General features: G+C 51.8%; 1 protein-coding gene across 1 annotated transcript in view; it reads right to left on the bottom strand.

Moving 5' to 3' along the window:
- LOC134339542 (putative transcription factor p65 homolog) overlaps positions 1 to 17,393 on the bottom strand; it is a 68,365-nt gene that overhangs the window by 2,067 nt on the left and 48,905 nt on the right. The window contains exons 5-8 of the mRNA XM_063036156.1: positions 9,964 to 10,055; positions 9,676 to 9,816; positions 6,477 to 6,581; positions 2,862 to 3,077 (exon numbers count right to left, since the gene is read on the bottom strand). Of these exons, the coding sequence (XP_062892226.1) occupies positions 2,862 to 3,077; positions 6,477 to 6,581; positions 9,676 to 9,816; positions 9,964 to 10,055 (554 nt within the window). The remainder of the gene's footprint in view (positions 1 to 2,861; positions 3,078 to 6,476; positions 6,582 to 9,675; positions 9,817 to 9,963; positions 10,056 to 17,393) is intronic.

The raw sequence follows: 17,393 nt of genomic DNA, 5'->3' as shown, positions 1-17,393 counted from the left end.
TCACTGGAATTCTGGGATTTATCAGGGGACGGGCGGGCAGGAGAAGGGAAGTTAATTTGATCCCGGAAGGGGGGAAAGATGTGCTTTTGGTTTGTCACCAAAGACACTTACAAATTTCTATAGATGTACTGTGGAGAGCATTCTGACTGGGCTGCATCACCTTCTGGCACTGGGGGAGGGTGGGGGCTACTGCACAGGATCGAAGCAAGCTGCAGAGAGTTGTAAACTCAGTCAGCTCCATCATGGGCACCAGCCTCCGTAGTATCCAGGACATCTTCAAGGAGCGGTGCCTCAGAAAGGCAGCATCCATCATTAAGGACCCCCACCACCCAGGACTTGCCCTCTTCTCATTGTTACCATCAGGGAGGAGGTACAGGAGCCTGAAGGCATTGTTTTCTCCGCCCCCCCCCCGTTATCATGTGACTGCTGCGGCAAAGGCCACAAATTTCACGGCGTGTGCCGGTGACGTTACACCTGACTCCGATTCTGGCCGGGTCCGGATTTGGGAGCGTCACGCAGGGGGGGCCCCCCAGGGATGAGGCCCGTCTGCCGTAAGGCCGCTCGTCGGGGAGAAGAGGCTCGGAGCTGTGGACGGAACACAGTGTTGGGAAGTGTTTGGCCACACACTTCGGTAGAGGGGAAAAAAGGTAAAAAGGGGGTAGACTGATTTCTAAAGGGAGAGAAAATTAAAAACTTTGCACTCGCTGGAGTTGTGAGAATGAGAGGGAAACTCATTGAAACCTATCGAATGTTGAAGGGCCTCGATAGAGAGGATGTTTCCTTTGGTGGGGGAGTCCAGAAGCAGAGGGCACAGCCTCAGAGTAGAAGGCATCTGTTTTAGAACGGAAATGAGGAGCACCTTCTTTAGCCAGAGAGTGGTGAATCTGTGGAATTCTTTGCCGCAGGCAGCTGTGGAGGACAGGTCATTGGGGATATTTAAAGCTGAGGTTGATAGATTCTTGATTGATCAGGGCATGAAGGGATGCGGGGAGAAGGCAGGAGATTGGAGGCTGAGAGGGAAAATGGATCGGCCAGGATGAAATGGCAGAACAGACTCGATGGGCCGAATGGCCTAATTCTGCTCCTATACAATGATTCGGTATCGGGAAATGGGGGGAGACAGTAGATGGTTCAAGGTGAGTTAAAGGTTTGGGATACAGATTGCTGGGGGTTGCAATGAAGCCCGCGGGGCAGCACAGTGGGTATAGTCTGGAACTGACTACACGTAAACACTAGTGAGTTAGCAAAACGCTTGAGAGGGAAGATAACGTATTTATCGAGCATTTTTCATACAGGTGAGGAGGTTCAAAGCGCATTACAACAGGATAAGAGGCAAACATGAAAATGAAACGTAAAAAGATGTTAGTTAAAAGCAAGGTAAATAAATACTGGAGGTCTCAAGCCTCCATTTAAAAGTGCCAACTGAGTCAGCGTCCCTGTGCTCTGCAAGCAGCTAGCACATACTTGATGGGCCCAATGGCCGATTATGAATTTTTTTACTTTTTATTGATTTATTGGGATACAGTGCTCTTCCAGGCGCTTCGATTAGCCGCTAATTTAGTCACAGGACAATTTACAATGACCAATTAACCTGCCAACCGGTCGGTCTTTGGACTGTGGGAGGAAACCGGAGTGCCCGGAGGAAACCCACACGGTCAAGGGGAGAACGTACCAACTCCTCATGGGCACCTTCAAGTTGGGCCCGGAGGTTTGCCTGCCTCAGTGACCTGGAGAGCTGCGTTGGCTGGGGTCGGGGCTTTGTGCTTTGCCTCTTGGTAGGGTCACCCATGCCAAACAGGGTCAAAGGTTAAGAGGCCAGACTAAGAGTGGCCCACCGGTCCTCCAGGTTCGGGGCCAACATTCGGACTGGTGAAACAAAACTGTTACGGAAATACCAATCCGTGCGTGTGTGTGTGAACAGAGAGAGAGATGGAGGATTTTCACTGCTACCCTAAACACCAGTGGCATAACAGGCCGCAGGTCTTTACAGGCAGTGGTGGGAATTGAACCCGGGTCGCCTGTACTGTAAAGCGTAGCCCCCTCCCAAGGGCTGATGTCGACCCACGCCGTGCAAGATGGCGGCACGGCAGCAGTGCACGTGGCCTTTCTGGTGATGAGTATCTGTTATCTGTCAAGTAGGGGACCGTGCACAATCCTGATTTGATGGAGACGGACGTGAGAGTACGGAGGAGCATCTGGAAAACTTCTGGAATGCCCGCTTCGCTGCCACTGTGTGGTAACCGGAATCTCCGGGGCAGAAGGCCCACGAAATCCTCGGCTTTGCTTGTTTCGGCGGCCGGGGCGAGGTCGAAGGCGCTCGGTAGAGTATGGCGCTCGGGAGGCTGTATCGGAGGGGCTGGTCGGAAGCTCGAAGTTTTCGGATGGACGGACTCAGTGTCAGCTGTGGTCGGCTGCTTCCAAGACATCAGCAAGTTGACGGTGCCCGGAGGTTTATGGCAGGGAGTTTCTCCCTTTTGCCGCCTGCTATCGGGGACTCGGGAGTCGATTGGGACTTTGAGACTTTTTTTTACCGTGCCCATGGTCTGCTCTTTATCAAATTACGGTATTGCTTTGCACTGCTGTAACTATATGTTATAATTATGTGGTTCTGTCAGTGTTAGTCTTTGGTTTGTCCTGTTTTCTGTGATATCACTCTGGAGAAACATTGTATCATTTCTTAATGCATGTATGCATTTCTAAATGACAATAAAAGAGGACTGAGTGTTCTATAATCTAAAAAAAAAGGGAAAGGATTGAAAGCGAGCACGGCGGGGGGAAAGAAAAGCGCAAGAGGGAGGTGAACAGGGAAAGACGGCAGAGCTGGAGAACGAGCGAGGCGGGAGGGCGAGGGGCGGCCGTACCTTTGTCCTCGGGGAGGTACTGGAACTCCATGGCATCGCTGACCTCCTTGTCCGACGGCCGCCGCAGCTGCATGTGCACGGTGACCGGCTGTGTCAGCATCACGTCCTTGTACGGCGGCGTCTTGAAGACGATGGCCACCTGCCGGTGCACGTCCGCCTGCGAGAAGGAGCCCTTGCCCTCCCAGTCGCTGGTGAAGAAACGGACCTCGATGTCCTCTGCGGAAGATGTGGGGGGGAGGGGGCGGCGAGGAGAGGAGATCGAGATTACAATCGATCGGTCACGCACGCACGCACGCACACAATGCATGTAGCCAAGTACGAGTCAAAAGAAACATGGGACACAAAGTTCTGGAAGAACCAGTCCTGATGCAGAGTCTCGGCCCGTAGGAGGCTTTATGACCCAATACTAGCAGATATATATGAGGCGCAGGAGCAGAATTAGGCCATTCAGCCCATCGAGTCTGTTCTGTCATCCCGTCATGGCTGATTTATTATCCCTCCCAACCCCATTCTCCTGCCTTCTTCCTGTAACCTTCGATGCCCTGACTAACCAAAAGGAACAATTGGACAATTTAAGCGCTGGATTGAAACGGCAGGGGTCAGGACTGGAGGTGAGGGTCAGGTCGGGTTGGGCCAGGCCGGTTCTGCTCACTGCTTTGCGGTCTACTCTGCTCTGCACTGAACTGAGGCTGAGGCTGCGGCCTGCTCCGGGCTTCGTGCCTGACATCTACTGCACTCTGCACTGAACTGAGGCTGAGGCTGCGGCCTGCTCTGGGCTTTGTGCCTATGGGCTCACTTTGGTTCTGTTGCTTGCTTTTATTGTTTACACAATTTATTTATTCTCTCTCTCTCTCTCTCTCACACATTTTCTCTGCATATTGGGTGCTTGCTGCATTCTTTTTAAAAACAGGTTCTACTGGATTCCTGGTTCTGTGGCTGCCTGTGAGGGCAAGGTTGTATGAAGTATATGTACTCTGATAAGAAATGTACTCTGAACTTAAGGGGAAGAAACCTGCCGTCGCACGGTTTTAGTGCCTTGCCCAGCACCAACTTAAACTATCCGGGGTGGCATGGTAGTGTAGGGGTTAGCACGATGTTTTACAGTACAGGAGACCCTGGTTCAATTCCTGCTGATGCCTGTAAGGGGATAAGCTGCGAGGTGGTATAATTTTTATTTATTTGTCTATTTATTTGTTTATTTATTGTGACACAGCGCAGAGCAGGCCCTGCGGCCCTGCAATCCTCCAGTTTTAATCCGAGCCTTTGTAACAGGACAGTTTACAATGACCATTTAACCCACCAACCGGTCGGTCTTTGGACTGTGGGAGGAAACCAGAACACCCGGAGGAAACCCACGCGGTCACGGGGAGAATGTACAAACTCCTTACGGACAGTGGCGGGAATCGAACCCGGGTCACTGGTGCTGTCAAGCGTTGTGCTGACCACTACACCCCCACACCCCCCCTTCTCTGTAGCTGTTACACTTCAGTCCACAACTTTGATTATAAACATATAATTTATAAGGAGGAGAAGATGGCGGTGCGACACAGCGTGCGCGGCCGCTCCGAAATGATATCGTATGTGTAACTAGGAGCCGTGCACAATCCTGATTTGATGGAGGCAGCCGTGAGAAGCACGGAGGAACATCTGGAGTAACTTCTGAAATGCCCGGTTCGCTGCCGCTGCTACTGTGCGATCCAGAATCTCCGGAGGGGAAAGCCCCAAATCCTCGGCTTTGCCTACTGCCTGTTGCCAGGGTTGGGGTCAAAACGCTCGGCAGAGATGGTGCTCGGTGCTCGTGTCGGAGGGCTGGTCGGACGCTCGAAGTTTTTGGACGGACTCAAGAGTTGGCTGTGGTCGGGTGCTTCCAGGGTGCTGCATCGGCAAGTTTGTGGTGCTGGAAGCTCATGGCAGGAAGAGGGTTTCTCTTCCTTCCACCAACTGCGTGAGATGATGAGACTTTCGAGAGACTTTGAGACTTTTTTTTTACCGTGCCCATGGTCTGCTCTTTATCAAATTACTGTATTGCTTTGCACTGTTGTAACTACATGTTATAATTATGTGGTTTTTGTCAGTTTTTTTAGTCTTGGTTTGTCTTGTGTTTCTGTGATATCGTTCTGGAGGAACAAATTGTATCATTTCTTAATGCATGCATTACTAAATGACAATACAAGAGGACTGCCTGTCCTCATAATCTAATCTAATCTAATTTTGAACTTTAAACCTATCAAGCCTGCTTTAAATATACCCAGTGCAGTGGGACTAGAACAGTGAAAACAGGGCCTTTGGCCCACAATGTCTGTACTGATCATGACTACCAATTTAAATGGAACATCTGCCCGTCATGGTCTAAATTCGCTTCCTTCTCCCCGGCTATTCATCGCATCGGCCTTAAAACCTCTTAAGACTCCCCTATCGTATCTGCTTCAACCATTTCCCTTGCGTGCGACCCAGGTATCATCTACTCTTCTGTGTGTAGGAGTGAAAACCAGCCTTCCCTCCTGATTGGCTAGTCCTCGACAAATTGGTTTTCCGCTGTCCCACCCGGTTTAAAATCGTGGAAACCTGATTGGTTGAGGACTAGCCAATCAGGAGGGACGGACTACTGGGGTATAAATACCACCAGACTAGACCGGCCCAGGCATCATCTCTGATGAAGATGGCAGAGTTTGTCCTCGAAACGTCGGGTTAAAATCGACACCCGTATCCAGCTGGAAGCCCGAGAAGAGTTTATTTGTCATATCTGGTTGGAAAGCTCTAGATCCTTTTTTTACCCTTGTAATTATTTAAATTTAAAGTTTAAAAATCTTTCATCTGACTGTCTATCCATTCTCTGAGTGTTACTTACTGTTATTTATTGAGATACCCGGCGGAATAGGCCCTTCTGGCCCTTTGAGCCTCGTTGCCTAGCAACCCCCGATTTAACCCTAGCCTAATCGCGGGACAATTTACAATGACCAACTAACCAACCAACCGGTACGTCTTTGGACTGAGGGAGGAAACTGGAGAACCAGTAATTTCTAAAGTAAGTACATGTTCAGCACAGCATTGTGGGCCGAAGGGCCTGTACTGTGCTGTAGGTTTTCTATGTCTCTAACTCGGAGGAAACCCACGCGGTCACGGGGAGAACGTACAAACTCCTTACAGCCGGCAGGAATTGAACCCGGGTCGCTGGTACTGTAGAGCGTTGTGCTAACCACGACGCTACCGTGGTCTAACTGTGAGGTGTAGCCTCACGGCTCTTAAACTCAGTCCCCGACTAACTCATTCCTGCCTGTGGCCATCAAACTTTACAACTCCTCCCTTGGAGGGTCAGACACTCTGAGCCAATAGGCTGGTCCTGGACTTATTTCCATCTAGCATAATTTACATATTATTATTTAATTATTTATGGTTTTATATTGCTATATTTATACTCTATTTTTGGTTGGTGCAACTGTAACGAAAGCCAATTTCCCTCGGGATCAATAAGGTATGTCTGTCAGTCTATCTGTCTCTCGAGCTGGGAGACAGCCGCTCTGCCCCTCTGCACCACAACGGTCAGTGAGTCTTCGAGGCGCTGATGACCGGTTCTGTTTTCCGCCCTATCTCCCGGAGCCCGGAGACTCCCGTTACCTTTCTGAACCTTGTCGCAAAGCAGGAAGATCTCCTCGCCGCCCCGGCAGCTCCCGGAATTCTTGTTCACCCGGCAGATCTTCAGCTCGGCCGTGTTTGGAGCTCCTGAAATGAGACGTGAGGCCGTTAAAGACCAGGCAACGCCAAGACAAGTTAGACCTCCTCTACACCCGTCCCATCACACACTCCCGGGGTCAGACACAGAGTGAAGCTCCCTCCGCACCGCCCCATCACACACTCCCGGGGTGAGACGCAGAGTGAAGCTCCCTCCGCACCGCCCCATCACACACTCCCGGGGTGAGACGCAGAGTGAATCTCCCTCCGCACCGCGCCATCACACACTCCCGGGGTGAGACGCAGAGTGAAGCTCCCTCCGCACCGCCCCATCACACACTCCCGGGGTGAGACACAGAGTGAATCTCCCTCCGCACCGCCCCATCACACACTCCCGGGGTCAGACACAGAGTGAAGCTCCCTCCGCACCGCCCCATCACACACTCCCGGGGTGAGACACAGAGTGAAGCTCCCTCCGCACCGCCCCATCACACAGTCCCGGGGTGAGACACAGAGTGAAGCTCCCTCCGCACCGCCCCATCACACACTCCCGGGGTCAAACACAGAGTGAAGCTCCCTCCGCACCACCCCATCACACACTCCCGGGGTCAGACACAGAGTGAAGCTCCCTCCGCACCGCCCCATCACACACTCCCGGGGTCAGACACAGAGTGAAGCTCCCTCCGCACCGCCCCATCACACACTCCCGGGGTCAGACACAGAGTGAAGCTCCCTCCGCACCGCCCCATCACACACTCCCGAGGTCAGACACAGAGTGAAGCTCCCTCCGCACCGCCCCATCACACACCCCCGGGGTCAGACACAGAGTGAAGCTCCCGCCGCACCGCCCCATCACACACCCCCGGGGTCAGACACAGAGTGAAGCTCCCGCCGCACCGTCCCATCACACACTCCCGGGGTCAGACACAGAGTGAAGCTCCCTCCGCACCGTCCCATCACACACTCCCGGGGTCAGACACAGAGTGAAGCTCCCTCCGCACCATCCCATCACACACTCCCGGGGTCAGACACAGAGTGAAGCTCCCTCCGCACCGTCCCATCACACACTCCCGGGATCAGACACAGAGTGAAGCTCCCTCCGCACCGTCCGATCACACACTCCCGGGGTGAGACACAGAGTATATATAAGACTGCCTGACACTCAATGTGCAGAGAATAAAAGGAACAAGAAAGGAAGCCGCAGAAAAAAATAAAATTAAATACTACATAAAGAAAGACTGTCGAACATCCAGTGGGCGTTGAAAAAAGACATCCTGCAAACAGTAACCGCAATCGAATAGCGTTTCTGAACTGAAATCCAAAGGGTCGCACAGTTCAGCGCAGAGGCGAGTAAACGTGGTGAAGCTGGCACGTACCTCGCCTCGGACCCCGACACCCCGACCTTTTCAATCCGGCCCGGGGCGTAAGTCTCCGTCCCAGCTACTGGTTCTGGCACTTGGATACGACGGACTTCGCCACTTCACTTCTGCCTGTAAGTCTCCGTCCGAACAACGGGTCCTGCCGCTCGGATACGTCACACTTGGCCGCCTCGATCCCCCCCCCCCACGTAAATCTCCACCTGAACAGCACGTTCGGCAGCATCGCCGTGCTCTCGGGCGCGGACCCCGCGGCTTCGATTCGACCCGTGCTCCGACCTTTTATACTCCTCCTTGCTCTCAGCAACACCTCTGTCACACCGAGTTGCCTCCAAGTCCAAAGGGAAGTTAGAGACTACTGCTCACCGCGATCGTTTACCAGCAAAAGTTTGTTTGACAAACTTTTGTTGAGTTATTCCTTTTGTTTCATTGGTTACCGGCCAGAAGTCGCTCAGATTCAGCAGTGCCTCCTTAAACCGCAAGTTCTCCTTTATTCCATGGTTGATTATTGAATAACTATGCAAATGACTTCGCCTTGTCGACACAGGACTGGCTGCTTTGACGACTGTCGGGGCTCGTGTGCGGACTTTGGACCCGAAGGCGAAACGAGAGGCTGACTTTCGAACCGAGCACTGGACAAGCTCGGCGGGTCAGGCCGCACCTGCGGTAATGAATAAACCGTCGGCGTTTCGGGCCGGGACCCTTCAGCAGGCCTGAGACGGAAAGGGGGGGGGGGGAAGAAAGAGGCCAGAATAAAAAGGTGGGGGAGAGGGGAAGGAGGCTGGCTGGAAGGTGACGGGTGAAGCCAGGCGGGTGGGAAAGGTCAAGGGCTGGAGAGGAAGGAATCTGAGAGGAGAGGAGAGGGGACCAGGGGAGGAAGAGAAGGAGGAGGGGACCTGGGGGGGGGGTGGTGGGTAAGCGATAGGCAGGTGAGAACAGGTGAAAGGTCAGAGTGGGAATTCGAGGAGGGAAGTGGGGGTGGATTTGTTTACTGGAAGGAGAAATCGATATTAATGCCATCAGGTATGAGGGTGCCCAGACGGTATGGCTCAGAGGGACAGTGGGCACAAACTAAAACTGCTGAGAGACCAGGCCGGGAGATCGACACAGTACCACGTGCTTCCACATAACGACAAAGGTACAGCCGATCCTTTATTTTGAAATCCGCAAAGGCGAACGACCTCACAGCGGCAAAGCCCTAGCGAGACCAAACCAGCGACCTTGGCGTTCAAAGCAGAGTAACTAAGTGCTCTCACGGGGCCGGCTGGCGGTGTAGTGGTATCAGCGCTGGGCTTCAGGGCAGAAGGTCCTGAGTTCAAACCGACGGCAACGAGTGAACTCTTTTTCAGTTTTATGTTTTACGTTCTGTATTTTTGCCCGTTCATTCTTGCTGTGATTTGCGTGATTTGTTTTTTTTTTGCAAGGGGGGGTGTTTGGGGTTTGAGGTTTGATGTTCTCGTTGCCGTCTACATGATTTCTTTTTGTGTATGGTGGGGTCGATGTTTTTGATGCTGTTTGCGTGATTTGTTTTTTTTGTGTGAGTGGAGAGGAGGTTAGTTAATGTTCTTTGAACGGCTTCCACGGTTTTTCTTTGTTTCGTGACTATCTGGAGAAGTCAGCGGCAGCAACTGTGCGGAAGAAATCTACTTCCGTACCTTGCCGTGGAAACCGCCCCCCCGGACCAGGAGGTCACGAAGGGTCGGACTCGACCTAACCACTGAACGACAAGCACAGCAACGAGCGTTCTCACTGGCGATTACTGCACTTACGGTTGTCGTAGATGGGGTTGGAGACGATGGGTTGCAGCGGTACGGTGCAGAGGCCCATCTCGTTGGGGAGGAAAACCTGGAAGCAGAGCCGGACCACGTTCAGATCCTCCTCGGAGTCGTTCTGGAGTTCCTCCACCGGGACTGCAAAACGCACATGGGGGAAGAGGGGGACAGACATTAGGCCGAGGCTCCAATCCCCAGCCCCACCCCACCACCGGGAGGAACAGGATAGCCAGGACGGGGTGGGGGGGGGGAGTGTGGGGAGGGGGGGTGGGAAGAGGTCCTCACCGTTGAAGGGGTTGACGTTCTTGCTGAGCCGGTTCTGCAGAGCCATGGCGACCTCCCGCTTCTTCACGCACTGGATGCCCAGGTTCTGGAAGCTGGGAAGAGCAACGGGATCACGGACGGCCGCTCACCTCCGACCCCTCAACCCAATCCCTGGCACCCCAGCTCTCCACCTTGCCAGCCCACAGAACGTTGCAGCACAGTACAGGCCCTTCGGCCCACAATGACGTACTGATCCTTTAATCCCTTCCCTCCTACTTCGCCCTCCATTTTTTTTAAATCATCCACGTGCCTACCTAAGAGTCTCTTAAATGTCCTTAACGTATCGGCCTCCACCACCGCCCCCGGCAGGGTGTTCCACACACGATCTTTGTAGCGAACCTACCGCTGACAGCCACCCCTACACTTTCCTCCAATCACCTTAAAATTACGCCCCCTCGTGTTAGCCGTTTCCGCCCCGAGAAAAAGTCTCCAGCTGCCCACTGAAGCCGTGCCTCTTATCATCTTGTGCACCTCTCGCAAGTCAAAGTTCAAAGTAACTTCATTATCAAAGTATATATACACGACACCATATACAACCCTGTTGTGGGCGCGTGGCCAAGTGGTTCAGGCATTGGACTGGCGATCTGAAGGTCGTGAGTTCGAGCCCCAGCTGAGGCAGCGTGTTGTGTCCTTGAGCAAGGCACTTAATCACACATTGCTCTGCGACGACACCGGTGCCAAGCTGTATGGGTCCTAATGCCCTTCCCTTGGACAACATCGGTGTCATGGAGAGGGGAGACTTGCAGCATGGGCAACCACCGGTCTCCCATACAACCTTGCTCAGGCCTGTGCCCTGGAGAGTGAAAACACCATGGTCTCGCAAGGCTAACGGATGCCTTATTATACAACCCTGAGATTCATTCACAGTAAAATACGAGAAACTCAATTGAATCAATGAAAGACTGCCCCCAACAGGATGGACAAACGGCCAGTGTGCAAAAGACAACAATTGTGTACGTTCAAGAAGAAAAATAAGCAATAAATAACAAGAGAAGAAGAGATGAAGAGACATTGAACGTGAGTCCATTTCAGTGATGAGGCAAGTGAAGTTAAGTGCAGTTATTCCTTTTGATTCAAGAGCCTGATGGTTGAGGGGTAGTAACTGTTCCTGAACCTGGTGGTGCGAGTCCTGAGGCTCCCCTACCTTCTTCCTGATGGCAGCGGCGAGAAGACAGCACGTCCTGGGTTGGGGTGTCCCTGATGATGGATGCTGCTCTCCTAGGACAGAGCTCCGTGTAGCTCAGTGGTGGGGAGAGCTTTACCTGTGATGGACTGGGCGGTATCCACTACTTTTTGTGGGATTTTCCCACTCAAGGGCGTTGGTGTTCCCATACCAGGCTGTGAAGCTGCCAGTCATTATACTCTCCACCACACACCTATAGAGTTTTGTCAAAGTTTTAGATGTCGTGACGAATCTCTGCACATTTCTAAAGGAAGTAGCCGTGTTGCCGTGCTTTCTTCTTAACGGTGCTGGCGTGCTGGACCGGCAGGCCAGATCTGCTGAAATGGTAACACCGAGGAATTTAAAGTTGACAGACCTTACCACCTCTCGCTCGCTGCTGCCAGACGAGGGTGCCTGTCGCCCTCTGGTCCCATGGGAAGGCCTCTGTGTTCGGGTGGTCTCTCTCCCCCACGATGCTGACAGAGGATGATACCGAAGTTCTGGGTCTACAATTTAGGAACTTATGAAAAAAAGATCATGTGGACGGCAACCAGTGAACTCTTTTTCATGTGGACTCTTTATGTTTTACAGTCTGTATTTTCGTCCGTTCGTCCTTGCTGGGGTTTGCGTGATTTGTTCTTTTTTGCACAGGGGGGTGGTGTTTGGGGTTTGAGGTTTGATGTTCTCGTTGCCGTCTGCATGATTCCTTTTTGTGTATGGTAGGGTTGCTGTTTTGGTTGCTGTTTGCGTGATTTGTTTTTTTTTGTGTGTGTGTCAGTGGGGAGGAGGTTAGTTAATGTTCTTTGAACGGCTTCCACGGTTTTCTTCGTTTCGTGACTATCTGGAGAAGACGAATCTCAGAGTTGTATGCTGCATAGATACTTTGATAGCAAATGTACCTCGAGCCTTCATCCCCGGATGAGAACTGAGTCATGGACCTCGGGCTTCTTTCTCCTGATCAGCACCTTGGTAAGGTGAGGAGGTGATGGACAAGAACTACAGGGAGGTAGTCACCCCGACGTTGCAGGAGGCAGGTGCCTGACTGTCAGGAGATGAAAAGGGACCAGGAAGCCAGTGCTGAGTACCCCTGTGGCTGTTCCCCTCAGAAATAAAGTATACCGCTTTGGATACTGTTGGTGGTGGTTTTTTTGGCGGGGGGGGGCTTACCAGGGGAAAGCTGCAGTGACCAGGTCTCTGGTGCTGTGGCTCAGATGGGAAACGGGGAAGAAGAGGACTGCAGTCGTGATAGGGGATTCCATAATTACAGGAGCAGCAAGGAGATTCTGGCACCCGGATGGCAAGTTGCCTCCCAGATATCAGTTTCAGATCGGGTCCATGGTACTCTAAAGAGCGTGGACAGCCAGAAGTCCTCGTACCAACGACATAGATTAAAAAAAAGGGAGGAGGTCCTGAAGAGGGAATATTGGGAGTTAGGGAGGAAGTTGAAAAGCAGGACCTCCAGGGTAGTAATCTCTGTATTGCTGCCCGTGCCGCTCGCCAGTGAGGGTAAGAATAGGAAGATTTGGCAGAGGAACTGGTGGCAGGGGGCAGGGATTCAGATTTCTGGATCATTGGGATCTCTTCTGGAGAAGGTACAAAAAGGACGGGTTACACCACAAGGGGACCAATAGGCTTGCAGGTAGGATTGTTAGAGCTGTTGAGGAGGGTTTTAAAGTAACTTGGCGGGGGGGGGGGGGTGCAAACCGGAGTTGGGGAAGCTGAAAGGTCTAAAGGTAGACAAGTCACCTGGAGCAGGTGGACTATGCCCCAGAGTTCTAAAAGAGGTGGCTGGAGAGATAATGGAGGCTTTAGCAATGACCTTTCAAGATAGATGTTTGCATAGTAGGTGAATTGAGGGTTATGGGGAAAAGGCAGGTAGGTGGAGATGAGTCCATGGTCAGATCAGCCATGATCTTATTGAATGGCGGAGCAGGCTCGACGGGCCGGACGGCCGACTCCTACTCCTAGTTCTCATGTTCTTTGGGGTTCTAACGTTTTCTGTCATTCTGGCTGTCCGTGAAGAGTAACAATTTCAGGTTGTATCCTGGATACATTCTCCAATATTAAGTGATATTGATTGGCTGATTGGCCGGAGGCAAAGAGTGGGAAGAAAGGGAGCCTTTCCTGGTTGGCTAGTGGTGTTCCGCAGGGGCCAGTGTTGGGATCACGACTCGTGGTGTTATTTGTCAATGATTTGGCTGAAGAAATTGATGGCTCTGTGGCCAAGTTTGCGGATGGTAGGTGGAGGAGCAGGCTGTGTTCAGGGAGTAGGGAGTCTGCAGAAAGATTTAAGCCAGATTGGGGAGGGATGGGCAAAGAGGCGGCGGATGGAATGAAGTGTCGGGAAGTGTGTGGGCATGCACTTTGGCAGAAGGAATACAGGCACAAAGGGACTTGGGAGCCCTCCTGCAAAATTCCCTAAAGGTTAACTTGCACGTTGAGTCGGTGGTGAGGAAGGCGACTGCAATGTTAGCATTCATTTCGAGGGGACTAGAATATAAAAGCAAGGTTGTAATGCTGAGGCTTTATAAGGCATGGGTCAAACCACACTTGGTGTATGGTGAGCAGTTTTGGTCCTCTTATCGAAGAAAGCATTGGCTGGCATTGGAGAGGGTCCAGAGGAGGTTCATGAGAATGATTCCAGGAATGAAAGGGTTAACATATGAGGAGTGTTTGAAGGCTCTGGACCTGTACCTGCTGGAGTTTAGAAGAATGAGGAGGGATCTCATTGAATCCTATTAGATATGGAGTGGATGTGGAGATCGGAAGTGGATGTGTTGGCGAGGCCAAGTGGTTAAGGCATTCGTCTAGTGATCTGAAGGTCGCTAGTTTGAGCCTGGGCTGAGGCAGTGTGTTGTGTCCTTGAGGAAGGCACTTAATCACACATTGCTCTGCAACGACACCGATGCCAAGCTGTATGGGTCCTAATGCCCTTCCCTTGGACAACATCGGTGGCGTGGAGAGGGGAGACTTGCAGCATGGGCAACTGCCGGTCTTCCATATGACCTTGCCCAGGCTTGAGTCCTGGAAACCTTCCAAGGCGCAAATCCATGGTCTCACAAGACTAACGGGTGCCTATATGGATGTGGAGAGGATGTTTCCCCATAGTGGAGGAGTCTAGGATCAGAGGGCACAGCCTCAGAACTGAAAGATGTCCATTTTGATGAGGAAAAGTTTCTTTAGCCAGAGGGTGGTGAATCTGTGGAATTCATTGCCACACAAGGCTGTGGAGGGGGGATATCATTAAGGCAGAGGTTGATTAGTCAGGGCGTCAAAGGTTACAGGGAGAAGGCAGGAGAATGGGGTTGAGAGGGATGATGAGTGATGATGAAGTGGTGGAGCAGACTCGATGAGCCAACTGGCCTAACTCTGCCCCTAGGTGTTCGGGTCTGGGGTTTGAGTGAGAGGTTGCTGTTGTGGCCCCACTCAGCCAGATTTTTCATTCTCCCCCCTACAGGCTGATTCATCACCACCTTCGGCAGTTGTCAGCAAATTTTGTCAGCTTCGGAGCTGTGGTCCTCTAAAGTGTGTCGAGCTGGGGGTGGGGTGGTGCTAAGCACACAGCCTTGTGGTGCTCTTGTGCTGATGGAGATCGTGGAGGAGATGTTGGTACCAATCCAGACTGACTGGGGTCTGCAAGTGAGGGAATCCAGGACCCAATTCCACAGCGACTTATTGAGGCCAAGGTCTTAAAGCTTATTGATCAGTTTTGAGGGGACTGAACGCTGAGCTGTAGTCGATAAAGAGCAGCCTGATGTCTGCACCTTTGCTGTCCAGGTGTTCCAGGATTGAGTGAAGAGCCAGTGAAATGACATCTGCTGTGGACCTGTTGTGACGGTAGGCAAATTGGAGCAGATCCCACTCCCTACTCAGGCAGGGGTTGATATGTTTCATCACCAACTTCTCAAGTTCAGCCTGTCGGACGATCGCATTTGTTACTTTGATGGCCAGAAGATCCATTTTATTGAACTGGAAGGAGACCAACCCTCCTACCACAGTTCAATGGTTTCCCCAAACTATATCATGTTTAAATTTAGAAAAAAAATCAGAAGTGACATTTTTGATCCTTCGGTTAAATTTGAAGAGACTTGGAAACCATTTATTCAACATTTTCATATGATGTAATTTGACCTTTCCGAATCCTTCTTATTAACTTAAAATATATATGAATACAGGAGCGGAGTTGACAACATTATTGAACGTATTTGATTTAAAATATTGGTCCAGGCTTGTTTTATTCCATTTGCTTTTTTTTGAGTTTAGCATTTAGTTCTTTGTTTTTTTGTTTTTTGTTTTTTTTTTGTGGGGGGTGTTTCTTTGCATTTTTTTTTCTTTTTATTTGTTTTTTCTCTATGATTAACCATATGAAGAGTTTGGAAGTCTATTACACCTGTATTATTTGAAATCTTTTCTGTACATGTTTATCAACAATAAGATTATTCCAATCTCTCTGTATCAATATTGTTACTGTGTTTATAATTTTGGAAAACTAATAAAAAGATTTAAAAAGAAAGTAAGAACTTCACAAGTACTTCATTGCTGTGGCCGTCAGTGTTACTGAACGACAATCACTGAGGCCGGTTACCGCGTCCTTCTTGGGCACCGGTACAACTGAAGCTGGCTTGAAGCAGGTGGGTATCTTAGACTGCCGAAGCGAGAGGTTAAAGATATCGATGAACAGTCCTGCCAGTTGATTAACACAGGTCTTTAGTACTCGGCCAGGTACTCTGTCTGGGCCGGATGCTTTCCGTGTCTGAAGGTTGCTGTCACGTCGACCCCAGAGACTGAAGTCGCAGTGTCGTTGGGGGCTGCGAAGCTCGTGAAGGTGCCTCCAATCTTTGACGGCCAAAGCGAGCACGGAGGGCATTGAGCACACCCGGAAGTGAAGCCTTCCTGTCACTCGTAGGAGGCGACAGCGTCCAAGTCCTGCCACATCTGTCGAGCACCCTTCAGTGATTCGAATCTGGTCCAGAACTGCCACTTTGCTTCCGGAGATTGTTACCCGGACCTCTTGTATTTAACTTGGTCACCATTGAATGCCGCTGATCTGGCCCCCGGCAGGCTGCAGATCTTGCTGTTTATCCCAGGCTTCTGGTTGGGGAAGACGCTGAATGACTTTCTGGGGGCACACTCATCTACAACTGATTTTATAAAGTCCGTGACAGCCACGATGTCTTCGTTTAGATCCATGGATGAGACCTTGAACATGGCCCAGTCCACCGACTGGAAGGAGTCCCATAGCCTCCCGTCCTCCTTCACTCCAGAGAGAGAAGCCCTAACTCGCTCAGCCTATCTTCATAAGACACGCTCTCTAGTCCAGGTAAATCTCCTCTGCACCCTCCCCAAAGCTTCCACATCCTTCCTCTAATGAGGCGAGCAGAACTGAACACAATATTCCCAGTGTGTTCAAACCTTCATCACCCTGTAACCTTTGATCCCTGAACTCTCACCCCCCCCGTTTCCCCATCCGCATTCCCTGCCTCCCCGATCCTCAACCTGCCTTCTCCCCTCGGATTGTGAATCCCACTTCCCAGACACCGAAATCACCCACCCTTCCTGGATCTCCTGCCCCCCTTCTGCCTCTCCCAGACTCTCTCTTCCCTCTGTGTCACCATAGGCATTCCCAAGGCAACCCCTCCCACTCCCACACCTCAGCCCCCTCCCCAGACCAATCCCTCCCTCTCCCTCATATAACCCCCTCACCAGACAAATCCCTTCCTCTCCCGCACCTCAGCCCCTCCCCAGACCAGTCCCTCCCTCTCCCTCATGTAACCCCCTCACCAGACAAATCCCTTCCTCTCCCGCACCTCAGCCCCCTCCCCAGACCAGTCCCTCCCTCTCCATCACCTCGGCACCCCCCCAGACCAACCTCTTCCCCATCACCTCAGCCCCTCCAAACCAACCCCTCCCACTCCCGCACCTCAGCCCCTCCCCAGACCAGTCCCTCCCTCTCCATCTCGATCACCTCAGCCCCCCCCAAGACCAACCTCTTTCCCATCATCTCACCCCCTCCCTGGACCAATCCTCAACCCCCCACAGCCATCACCTCAGCCCCTTCCCAAACCAGTCCCTCCTTCTCCCTCACATCAGCCCCTCAGACCAAATCCTCCCCATCACTTCAGACCCTCCCCAGACTAATCCCTCCGTCTCCATCACCTTAGCCCCTCCCCAGACCAACCCCACCCTCTCCCTCTCTGTCACCTCAGCCTCTGTCAGACTGCCCCCCTCT

This window comes from Mobula hypostoma, chromosome 30, assembly GCF_963921235.1.
Source record: "Mobula hypostoma chromosome 30, sMobHyp1.1, whole genome shotgun sequence".
In the NCBI taxonomy this organism is placed as follows: Eukaryota; Metazoa; Chordata; class Chondrichthyes; order Myliobatiformes; family Myliobatidae; genus Mobula; species Mobula hypostoma.
The sequence above is the reverse complement of the archived record's forward strand: the minus strand, read 5'-3'. Positions and strand labels throughout refer to the sequence as shown.